Source organism: Miniopterus schreibersii, assembly GCF_964146895.1.
Source record: "Miniopterus schreibersii genome assembly, chromosome: 22".
NCBI classification, from domain to species: domain Eukaryota; kingdom Metazoa; phylum Chordata; class Mammalia; order Chiroptera; family Miniopteridae; genus Miniopterus; species Miniopterus schreibersii.
In genome coordinates, this window is record NC_138124.1 from 15,753,326 (window position 1) to 15,765,648 (window position 12,323).

At 53.4% G+C, this 12,323-nt stretch overlaps 1 protein-coding gene across 1 annotated transcript in view; it reads left to right on the forward strand.

Annotated features, from left to right (window-relative positions):
• ADAMTSL3 (ADAMTS like 3) overlaps positions 1 to 11,632 on the forward strand; it is a 67,315-nt gene extending 55,683 nt beyond the window's left edge. Inside the window, exons 24-29 of the mRNA XM_081124712.1 lie at positions 2,214 to 2,396; positions 3,422 to 3,605; positions 4,424 to 4,619; positions 5,027 to 5,130; positions 7,787 to 8,018; positions 8,894 to 11,632. Coding sequence (XP_080980838.1) covers positions 2,214 to 2,396; positions 3,422 to 3,605; positions 4,424 to 4,619; positions 5,027 to 5,130; positions 7,787 to 8,018; positions 8,894 to 8,932 — 938 coding nt within the window. The 3' untranslated portion in view covers positions 8,933 to 11,632. The remainder of the gene's footprint in view (positions 1 to 2,213; positions 2,397 to 3,421; positions 3,606 to 4,423; positions 4,620 to 5,026; positions 5,131 to 7,786; positions 8,019 to 8,893) is intronic.
• The last annotated feature ends 691 nt before the right edge of the window (positions 11,633 to 12,323 follow it).

Sequence of the window (12,323 nt, forward strand, 5' to 3'; positions counted from 1 at the left end):
GAGGGAGGCGGGGCGGAACGTTGCGGCCGCCAAGCCGCAGATGCCTGGAGTCCCTGCAGCCCTCCACCTGCAGAGGATCCTGCAAAACAGATCTGACTTCCGTTACGAGAAACCTCAACTCTTGACTTTATTTCTGAATTTCTTAACTTCCGCGATAGTTTAAAACCAGGCTTTCGGGGGGGCGGGGGGCGAGCCATCGGGAGGGCCGTGGGGTGCTCTTTGCTGCGGTAAGTCAGGGTCGGGGTTGAGTGGAAACTGTTTTTGTGAGTGAAGCCTCCAGCAGCCAGTGTGTGGGCCCCCGCTGTCCCCTCCCCGGCTCCCGCGGCCCCTCGGCCCTGAGCTGCGGCTCCAGCCTCCCTCTTCCCTCTGCGTCCAGCTCTTATTAGAAATGGTCCCATTTTTTATTTTTTTTATTTTTATTTTTTAAACCAAGCAGGCATCCCCTACGGATGGGACCCCAGGAACAAACACATCAGGAGCCCTTTCCTTTTCGAAATAAGCCCGCCTCTGAGTTCTGGGTTGTTTTAAACCTGTAGTGAACTTACTGTGTTTTCTCGTGGCCGGAAGTCACAGCTCACTTAGCTTTTCATGGAGATTTTTGTTGCTGTTGATCTTCACCTGAGGATATTTTTTCCATCGATGATGATTTTTTTTTTTTTAGAGTGGAAGGGAGGGAGGGGGAGAGAGAGAGAGAGGAAAAAAACATCGACGTGGGAGACACATGCCGATTGGTCGCCTCCCATACTCCCCTGACCCGGGCGGGGATCCTGCCACCTACCTATGTGCCCTTGACTGGGACTCGAACCCGAGACCGCATGTGGTATAGAGATGAATAGGGACCGTTGTCTCTGGTCGCCGAGATGGTATCTGTGAGGATGTGAAAATCTATTTCTAAGCGTTAAACGTTCCTAAGTCTCGAGAGTTAATTGTCTTGCTCTTAAAAAAACACATTTCTTCCTAATGTGGGACGACGGAGGGAAAAGAGTTTTACCTGCACCCCTTCTGCCACCTGCTGGCGGAAAAGGGAAGTTTCGTCTGAGGACCAGTAAATGTCCTTGCGTTTTCCCCCCTCGCGTCAGTGCCTAGTAAGACCGTGATCTATCCCGAAAGTCCCCGTTGTGTGTGTTCGTCGCTGCCTGTCTGTCCTGTTCTTGAGCTTATGGGAGGTGCGGCCGGTCTCTGCCTTTGCTCTGAAGCGTTCTTGTCGCGTCGAACTGAATTATTAGCCTTCCCTCCCGGGTTTAATAGCTCCGCTTGCCGGGGAGGGTTTGGAGAGCATTTTTGTGGTGCAGCAAGGTGATGTGGTTAAATTCCTGAACGCAGCCTCGTGCCTCGGATGGTTGCTTTTCCCCCCCAAAAGGATATTGGTTTACATCATGTAGCGTGGAGTTCAGTGCTAGCGATTTATCGTCTTTGTCACAAATCCCTTTGACCACCGCCTCCCCCCAAAAGAACCGTCTCTCCAGAAAAAATTCGCTCACCCACAGCGTTTTGCGTGTAACCCTCAGAATCGTTTAAAAAGAAAACCCGAGAACAGTCGGCTTACTCCTGCGTTATGAACCGCGCAGGTTGGTGCTTTCAACCCAATTCTAAATGAAAGCTCATTTATTTTCTCCATCTGTGGTTTTTGAAATGCATCCCCTCTACTATGTTGATCTCTTTTTTTTTTTTAAACCATACAAAACCCTTGAAAGAGCTAAAATTATGTTTTAACCATATTTAAAATCTCTTCTCCCACTCAAAAAGGCTACAGCCCCCACCCCCTGTACCCCCAACTTCTACCTCTTGTACCAAAACCTTCCCGGTAATCTCCTGTCTGAGCCCTACGTCCGGTCAAACGATCAATCATCCGTGGTTGGAAATTCCATCCATCCATTCGCTAAGCCCAGTCTAGTTTTTTTTTTTTTTTCCTAATTCACACCCGAGGATATTTCTTCCATTGCTTTTCAGAGAGAGTGGGAGGAAGAGAGGGAGGGAGAGAGAGAGAGAAACATTGATGTGCAAGAGACACATCCATTGGTTGCCTCTCGCAAGCGCCCCGACCAGGGCCGGGGATCGGGCCTGCAACCGAGGTACGTGCCCTTGGCAGGAATCAAACCCGGGACCCTTCAGTGTGCAGGCCGATGCTCTAACCACTGAGCAAACCTTCCAGGGCACGAGCCTTGTTCTTAAAGGAATCTGCCTTTGGCATCATCTTCGTTTCCATTCCACAGGTGTCCCCCGGCCCACGGTGAGGTGGGCGAAGAGAGGAGGGCCTCTGAGCGACAGCGTCTCCGTGCTTCTCAACGGGTCCCTGTGGGTGCGGAACGTTTCCCTGGACAATGAGGGAACCTATGTCTGCAGAGCCACCAACGCTCTGGGAAACGCCGCGGCGGCCTCTGTATTGCGCCTGCTGGGTAGGTGTCCAGCTCAGGGTTGTCCAGCTCACGGGCTTCCCGTCCGATGTAGGACCCGCTTTGTTGGTTCCGGAGCCAAGGAGTAAACAAGGGCAGGAGACGGTTTGAACCATTAGCTCAGAGCTGCTCTTCTCTTAGACGGTTGTGACTTTCGGCCTAAGGACCCACCCTGGGATATGAACGTCCTGCCCTGGATCAAGAGCCTTTCCTGTTCGGCCTCGACACCTGACCCCGACTCCCCCCTCGCCGGGGAGTCCCGGCATTGCTCCCTCTCCCCTCTACACTCCTCGGCCCCTCCGTCTTCTCTGGTTCAACGTGTACCTTTCACATATGGAGACATTTTTTTAAAAGAATTCACTCCACCCAGCCGGTGTGGCTCAGTGGTTGAGTGTGACCCATGAACCAAGAGGTCGCTGGTTCGATTCCCGGTCAGGGCACAGGCCCCGGTTGCAGGCTCCTTGATCCCCAGCAGGGGGCGATCAGGAGGCAGCTGATCAATGACTCTCATCATTGATGTTTCTCTCTCTCTCCCTCTCCCTTCCTCTCTCTGAAATCAATAAAAACATATATATATGTATGTATATAAACAGAGCGGGATGGAAATGCCTCTTTAACCTTCCCACTAAGTCACCTTTCGTTTCTCAGCCTGATGCGCTTTGGAGCACCCCTGAGAGGCCACCCTCTCCTGTCCTCACTGCGGAGGCTCCCGCGCGCCTCCCCCCCTGGCTGGGGTGTTTCTGGCGGACCCAGCTGGCCCACAGTAGCCCCCCTCCCAGGCTGTGGTCCGAGGGCCCCACTCTGGCCACCATTCCCTCCAGTTGTTGCAGTGAGTTCGTTGAGGGGAAATGAGATTTAAAGGACCCCCCTTGCGCTCCGAGATTGCTTTCTCTCTCTCTGTGCTACTCGGAGAAACAGGCGGCTCAGGAGATAACACCTTGCGGTGGTCCTGGGCCGCGTCCTGTCCTGTCCAGCCCGGGATCGTTTCTCATTCGGCGCTGTTGTGACATTTCCTCTCCTTCCCGCAGAGCCTTTTTGGAAGCTTGGCAACTGGACATCGTGTCCTGTCACCTGTGGCCGCCCGGGAACCCGCGTCCAGAGAGCCCAGTGTGTGATGGCCGACGGGCAGGAAGTGAGTGAGGCCCTGTGCGGTCACCTGCAGAAGCCGCTGGCCGGGTCGCAGCCCTGTCCCAGCCGGGACTGCCCCTCGAGGTATGTGTGGCCACGATTCTGGTCTCATCAGTACCAGGTTTTGGCTTGTTTTTAAAAAGCACCCTGCCCGGCCCATTTAGCTCAGAGGTTGAGCGTCGACCTAGGATCCAGGAGATCGGGGTTCGATTCCCGGTCAGGGCACATGCCTGGGGTGCAGGCTCCTCGGTCCCCAGCAGGGGGCGAGCAGGAGGCAGCTAATCAATGACTCTCATCATTGATGTTTCTCTCTCTCTCCCTCTCCCTCCCTCTCTCTGAAATCAATAAAAACATATTTAAAAAAAAAAGCACAGTTCAATCTAATGCTCGCCCCCACACCTGATCCGTCCCCAGTGCCTCCTAGACTCCCCTCCCTCTCTCCCGGCCGTCCATCCACTCTCGTCCGTTTCCACAGTAACCCCGGGGTCCACGCCATCGTCCTGCTCACGGGGGCCATTCCAGGAGCCTCCCTCCCTAGAGAGCTTTTTCCACTCTCTGAGCAGAATCATCTTTTAAAGCACCATTTCGTCATGATTCTGTGCCCCCTGCCCCATGTCTGAAATAGTGCCCAGCACATAATAGGTGCTCAGTAAATATCTGCTGCCCGGTAAGTAAGTAAGGGAAGGACTCGAGGCCCCTCCGTGCTTGGGCCGGGGCTGTCGTTCCGTCTCGTCCCTTCTCTCTTCCAGCCTGGCTGTCTGATCTCCGTCGACACTGGTCCTTGTTGTTGTTGTTTCTCGGATGAGATGAGCCGTTCTCCCTCCTGACTCCGTCACTCCCCGCGCTGAGACGCCGGCCTGACGTACCGGCCCTCACTGAGCTCCTGCGGCTTCTGTCCCTAGGTGGTTCGCGAGCCCGTGGTCCGAGTGCTCTGTGTCCTGCGGCAAGGGATTCCGCGTCCGGCGGGTGACGTGTAAACGCACAAAAGCCGGCGGCGCCGTGTGGGTGATGCCCGCGGGAGCGTGTGACCCCACAGGCAGGCCTCCCGGAAGAACACCGTGTTCCGGCCACCTGTGCGTCGTGGAGCCAGGGGGCCAGGTAAAGCTCACAGAGCTCGTGGTTGTCATGTTGTTGGGGTTTTTGTTCTTGAATATGTTTTTATTGATCTCAGAGAGAGGAAGGGAGAGGGGGAGAGAGAAACATCGACGATGAGAGTCATTGATCGGCTGCCTCCTGCTCGCCCCCTGCTGGGCGTTGATCCCGCAACCCGGGCCTGTGGCCTGACTGGGAATCGAACGGCGACCTCCTGGTTCATCGATCGATGCTCAGCCTCTGAGCCGCGCCGGCCGGGCGGCGGCAGACGTTTCTTTTCTCAACGGTTCTGGAGGCTGGGAAGCCCGAGATCAGGCGCTGTCGGGGTGGCTGGGCCGAGACCCCTCTTCCCGGCCTGCGGACAGCACGCGTGAGCTCACCGGGTCGGGCCCCCGCTCTGTGCTTCGTTCCAGTGTCCCGGACGGTGCCCGGGCCGCCCTGCGAGGACGCAGCAGCATCCCGTCGTCTGTCCGCACAGCAGCTCCGGCTCCGGCGACTGCGAGGACCGGAGCAGCAGGTACCGGCCCCGCCGCGGGCCGCGCAGGCCCTCCCGCCTCAGGCCCCGCCGGCGACAGCCTCTCCGAACTGACAGCTCCCAGTGAACTGGTTTCTCGTAGCCCCGTCCCCAGTAGTGTGCGTTATACCGAAATGGGAGTGAATGCGTCCCATTGATAATTACCGCGTGGATGTGAAACATACAGAGAGAGACACCCCAGAGAGAAAAAACAGAGGAGCATTGAGAATAGACGGGTATTTTTTTACTCAATATATACAAAGTTGATCAAGCCTAGTGATGTTTCACTCAGGCTGACAGATGCAATCTTCTCGCGTTGTCCACGAACAGCTTGATTCCTCTTTAGAAATGGGTTTGATGAGGATATCGGTGGGGTGGTTTAGCAGAAAATAAAAACTTACCCCGTCAAGGGGCTTAAATAAGATAGGAGTTTGCTTTTCTCTGGTATAAAAGTCTCAGCCGGTCGGTGGTCAGAGCTTTGCTCCGTGAAGTCACCGCGAGACCCAGGCTCCTTGTGTCTGGTGTCACCTCCGTCTCCGAGGCCTGTACCCCAGCCAGCGGGACGTGGGGAGAGAGCTGAGAGGGCTCACGACGGGGGCAGTTGAGAGATTTTATTTATTTAATTTATTTCTTTAAGTTGATATATTTTTTTTGTTTAAGAGAGAGCAGAAGGGGGAGAGAGAGAGGGGGAGAGAGAAACATCGATGTGAGAGAGTAACAGCAGTTGGCTGCCTCCCACACGCGCCCCAACCGGGGATCAAACCTGCAACCTGGGTCTGTGCCCCGACCGGGACTCGAACTCGCCACCTTTTGGTGTATACGGGGTGACGCTCCCACCAGCTGAGCCCCCCGGTCAGGGCCACAGTTCTTCCTCTTATCGCCTGACCTCGGGCTCCCTACCTCCTGTTCTGCAACATGGGGAATTACGTGTAGTTGACGGTTGGGACGTTTTGATCAGTGAGCTCAGGCAGCCCGGGTCGTAGGAGACGCTCGGGATGTTGCTCTCGGTTCCTCCTTCACAACCCAGGTCAGGCCGGAGCCTGTCTCCCCGAAGGGAAAACGTGTGGCACGGCCGCCTTCGCTCTCGGCAGACAAGCCCGCTTCCCGCTTTTCCCGCGTAGAGGCCACAGGCAGACTGATGTGTGCCACGCAGATGTTTTCCGTTGCGTCCCCCGAGACGGATTTGCAGCGAAACCCACACGTGGGCTGAGCTTTCTTTCGAACATACCGGGCGTATTTTTCTGGAAACTTTGCCTTTTCTGCTTATGCGTTATAGACATTTTTTCCCCCATCGTAATGCATTAAGGTTCGGAATATTCTTTCAAATTGTCCTCAGTAATCACTTCGTTTCAGTGCTGTGGACACTTGATGGTTTGGATTTTTTTTGCTATTAAAAAGAAAAGCCTCAGTAAGCATCTGGAACGTGTATGCACAAGGGCTGATAATTCTTTTTTTTTAATGTGTTTTTTTTATTGATTTCAGAGAGAGGAAGGGAGAGGGAGGGAGAGAGAAACATCAGTGATGAGAGTCATTGATCGGCCGCCTCCTGCTCGCCCCCTGCTGGGGATCGAGGGGCCCGCACCCCAGGCCTGTGCCCTGACCAGGAATCGAACCCTGACCTCCTGGATCCCAGGTCGATGCTCAACCTCTGAGCCACGCCGGCTGGGGGGAGACCTTTTTTTTTTTAAGTTTTATTATTGTTTAAACTATTACAGATGTCCCTTTTTCTCCCCAATGACCCGTTCCACCCCGTTCCTTCCCCCTCCCCAGTCCCTCTCCCCACCATTGTCCGTGTCCTTGGGTTGTGCATATTTGCACATAAATTCTTTGGTTATTCTCTCCCCCTCCACCCACCCGCCCTCCTCCATCCCTCTGACATTCGTCAGTCTCATCTGTGCTTCCATGTCATTGAATCTATTCTGTTCATCAGTTTAAGTTCTTTAGATTCCACGTATAAGCGAAATCATGTGATGTTTGTCTTTCGCTGCCTGGCTTATTTCACTTAGCATAACACTCTCCAGGTCCATCCATACTGTCCCAAAGGGTACGAGATCCTTCTTCTTTACAGCTGCGTAGTATCCATGGTGTAAATATCCCACAGCTTTTTATCCACTCATCTACTGATGGGCACTTGGGCTGTTTCCAGATCTTAGCTATTGTAAACTGCGCTGCTATGAACATCGGGGTGTGTATATCCTTTCTGATGAGTGTTTCAGGATTCTTAGGATACATTCCTAGGAGTGGAATCACTGGGTCGAACGGCAGCTCCATTTTTAATTTTTTTGAGCACCCTCCATACTGTTTTCCATAGTGGTTGCACCAGTCCGCATTCCCACCAGCGGTGGACTAGGGTGGGGGGAGACTTAATAGCACAAGAGGTCCAAACAGCTCCCTATCCAGGAGTCTGGGAGTGAGGGTGACTGGGTGTTGAAAGTCAGCGGGAAGAGGCCACCCGCTGCCCCCGTTACGGTCACGGTCGTCCTGCCACTTTGCCTAACAGTCAACCCTGAGCAAACGCAAACCCGTTTCCCGATACCTTGTGTCCTGATCGTCAAACCTGGAATACGTTGAAAACGTCATATGGCGAGAGGCTTGATCCCAGCCGGGAGTGACGCCCCCTTTCCCCACTTTCCGTTATTTTTGTTTATTTCCACGTCAGGTCCACCTCTGGGAGCAACTGCTCGTCGGGGGCCTGCGACGCGTGCTGGCGGGCCGGCCCGTGGCGTCCCTGCACGGCGGCCTGCGGCCGGGGCTTCCAGTCCCGGAAGGTGGACTGTGTCCACGCGAGGAGCTGCGCCCCGGTGGCCCAGAAGCACTGCCTGCAGCGGGAGAAACCAGCTTCCTGGCAGCACTGTGTTGGGCCTTCCTGTGACCACACGTACTCCTCCCAGGTATCCCAGCCACCCCCAAAACCTCACTCAGACCGGACCGGACCCTCGTGGTGCTGGCCTTGTCAGTGCCGTGTCTGAGGGCTCAGTCGGAGCGGATGTGGTATCTGGGGCCCATCAGGAGATGAGCTGCTCTGATGTGGGTGCAACTCAGGGTTCTTTAGAGACGCAACAGTCGGGCGAGTAGGCGTCTGGGGCACTGGTGACCACCTTCTAACAAGCCGGGGCAGCCTCTGCACGGACTCTCCTGTGCCTGGTAGTGTCATCTCTTAGGGATTCGTGGACGGGATTGAACAGGTAGCAAGTGTCCTGAAGTTATATGGAAAATTTTAATCGTGTATGTATTTTTCTTGGGGGAAGTTCCATAGCTTTTATCAGTTTTGCAAGGGGTCCATGACCCTCCCGAAGCTAAGCATTGCTGCTCTGGGCACTGAGGGGGCAGCCTGGGCCAGAAGGGCTGTGAGGTCCCTGGGGAACAGTGTGCTTCCGACCAGCGCAAAGCATCGGCCCCGAACCAGAGCCTGGTTCTCTTTACTCTGCGATCTCGATTTATGCTTTTGATAAAATCAAACAGTTGTGGTTTTTTTTAATATGCTTTTATTGATTCCAGAGAGAGGAAGGGGGAGGGAGGGAGAGAGAGAAACGTCAGTGATGAGAGTCATTGATCGGCCGCCTCCTGCTCGCCCCCTGCTGGGGATCGAGGAGCCTGCACCCCAGGCCTGTGCCCTGACCGGGAATCGAACCGCGATCTCCTGGATCCTAGGTCGATGCTCCGCCGCTGAGCCACGCCGGCCGGGCTCAAAGCGTTTTTAACTAGGTCTCTGATGAGCTGCGTGTTAAATACGTATGTTTTTGTTGTTGTTTTGTTTCATTTACAGGAAACTGCACAGACACAACTTACTACTGTACGTTCGTAAAGCGTCTTGACTTGTGTTCGCTGGACCTCTACGGACAGAGGTGCTGCCGGTCGTGCCACGTGGGATAAAATGAACCTTTGCAGGGGTCGCAATGCTGCTGTGAAGATAAAACAAGTTGAAAAGCCCTTTTCCCCCAAAAAATGTATTTCTTCAAAAAAAAAAAAACTCTGGTTCTGCCGTCCAACACAGGCCGATGCACGGTCGCCTCTGGTAAAATTTTCTATCATCGTTTGCCCCTCATGGCCGGTTTGTGATTCCGACTCGGTCAGTGATATATCCCAGGACCGACCAGCCGAAGCGCCCCAGCAGGCGTGCCGTGCACTCGGGACCTCATCGCGCCTTCCGGTCAGGCGGTAGCCAGGGTCACCGTGGGTGTCTCGGCGGCTGCTCCCTGTGATGTGTGGGCTGCTACAGCGTAGGGCACCCGGAAGACGGGAAACATAGCGACCGATGGATGGCTTTCTCTTCTCTCCAGTTTTAGGGCATCAGCAGGTTGATAAGGCATTTGCATTTTATTATTATTTTTTAAAGATGTTTTATTGATTTCAGAGAGAGGAAGGGAGAGGGAGAGAAACATCAACGATGAGAGTCAATGCTCGGCTGCCTCCTGCACGCACCCTACTGGGGATCGAGCCCAAAACCTGGGTATGTGCCCTGACCGGGAATCGAACCCTGACCTCCTGGTTCAGGCGTCAACGCTCAACCGCTGAGCCACGCCAGCCAGGCAGGCGTTTGCATTTTTAGCAGCTCTGGCCAGTGGTTGGTAACATGTTGGCGCTAACGGCATTTTTATGGATCCTTCAGTTTCGTCTGTGAAAGAGAGACAGTCACTCTGGCCAGGTTTGTAACACTCACTGGTCCAAGGGTCCCAGTTTTGGGGGGAGGGTGGCATCTCGAAAATGAAAGTGTCACTGCCATTTTCACAGTGATGGAGATTGATGGGTGACCCAACGAGGCATCTTGGAAATCAAAGGAAAGTTTACCTTTTCTACTGATTTTTGACGTATGTTCAACGTGTTACGAGCTGTGAATGAGATTTTTCCCTGAGCACTATTTTCTTGCACAGTCAAAAAAAGTCAAAGCCTTACGAGACCTAATTTGTGCATAAAGTGGTATCCCTAAGGATTTTTCATTTTGGAAAAATTATAAGAAAGTAATCTAAATAGGAAACACAATAGTTGGGAAAAATGGTCTATGGTAGATACTTGTTTTAATTTGGGCTGATTTTTCGGTACATCCGAAGTGAATTAGGGTTTGGCTGGACGTTAGAGTTAGGACGAGGGTTGGCGTTAGGGTTCGGTGGACACGCGTAGGGTTAGTTTTAGTTTTGGGGTTGGGCTGCGTGAGGATGGAAGTTCAGTTGGGGTTAAGGCTAGAGTTGGCTTTGGGACTTGGGGTTCGCGCCAGGTTAGGTCGGAGTTGGGTTGAGTTTAGATTGAGGCCCAGGCTGGTGTTAGGGATGGTGTCAGGGTGGACGTTGAATTTTTTTTTTTTTTAATATATTTTTGTTGATTTCAGAGAGAGGAAGGGAGAGGGAGAGAGAGAGAAACATCAATGATGAGAGTCATGGATCGGCTGCCTCCTGCTCGCCCCCTGCTGGGGATCCAGGAGCCTGCACGCCGGGCCTGTGGCCCAACTGGAAACGGAACCGCGACCTCCTGGTCCCTAGGGCGACGCTCAGCTGCTGAGCCAGGCCGGCCGGGCTGGATGTTGAGTTTGGAGCCACTGTTGCTGCTGAAGTAATTTGGGAACTAGCATTACATTGTAAGTTCTAAGGCTGATTTTTATTTTTTATTTGTTTGTTGATTTTGAGAGAGAGAAAAAGAGAGAGCGGGAACATCAATGTGAAAGAGAAACATCATTTGGTTGCCTTTTGCACGCACCCCAACCGGGGACCAAACCCGCAACCTGGGTATGTGCCCCGACTGGAAATCGAACCCATTTCCATGCACAGGACACACTCCAACCAGCTGAGCCACCCGGCCAGGGCTAAAGCTGATTTTTATGGGGCTCTTTCCCCTTATATCCCACCGGTTATGGCTTTAAGATGCCCCACGTCCCACAGTAAGTGTCCCTGCCCGTTCGCCGTCCCAGCTGTCCATACCGATGTTGCCTGCGGCCTGGCAGCGGCCAAGTCCCGTGACGCGGCGGGTTGTGCAGGACGCGGTCCCGGGTCACTCGTGAGTGAGCAGCACATTTGGCTCTGTCTGTGGACACGCCCGCTGGGTCCCTCTGCCGGATCCTGAACCCCCCGGTCGCCTGTGGCGCTCCAGCCTCGAGGACACTACGGTGGGCACTGCTGTAAGGGGCGGGGGTGGCGTCTGGGCACAGGGGGGGACGTGCAAAGGACACACCAGCCTGTGTGTTGCTGATCGATCGATCGAGGCTTGATTGCTGAAGGCCCTTAAATTAAGAGAGAGATCACTTGTAAAATACCCTTTGTATATACTTCGGCGCCTTAAGGCTGCGATATTTTATTTTGTACAGTGTGTAATAAAGACAAGGGGCATATATTTTTCTTATTAACAGAATTTCCTATTGACTCACCTTTGTATGTAAAGTCGCTGTTACTGTACTTTTTGTCGTAATCGCCCGAAGGACGTTCCTGTGTACTGTGTTTTACTACTGTTTCTACAACAGAAATTGACGTTTTTCTCTTTCGTGACCCTTAAGTAATTCGGAAATAAATTTACTTTGTTTATTTAGCGGCATCCTTATCGAAGCAGGTGGCTTTTTTGCGTTACGGGGTTTTGTTGGTTTGTTTTTTGTTTTTTTTTTGGTAGCCTTGGGTCTTGTCACCTTGGCTGCCTCCTATGGGTCCAGGGCCAACCTTGATGGGTCCGATGCCCCGGAGTGTGGGTGACAAGATTCAGGGCAGGTCACACGGAGATTCCTCTCAGCTCCCGCATCCCCACCGTCCACGTCCTGTGAATCGGGAGTTGAAAGACTGTCAAGGCAAGAAGGGTTGGAACAAAGTCCCAAAGAGACGGCCGGAAACAGGTGTAGCCGCAGGTGGTAGCCAGGTGAGGGGTTGTCTGGTGTGAGGGGTTCAGGGACTGAGCCGGGAGGTTGACCAGTAATCGGTGAGTGACCCCTTTTCCCCCACCTTCCGGCCCTTCAGGATTAGCGGTGAGGCTGAGAGACAACAGTCCTGGTCTCGGAATTGAGATTCCCCTTCATTTGCCAAAGGCCTTGGAGTTTCCAAGGTCTGATTGGAAAAACGAAAGCAATTGTTTTGCAGTGACGTTGAGACTGTGTTCACCCCATGTGGCTGGTGCACCTCAGATGCCTCAAACGTGAGCATTCGTCTTTCTTCCTTTTAAAAAATATTTATTTTAGGGGGTGGGGAAGGGAGAGCAATGGGGAGAGAGAGAAACATCGGTTGGTTATT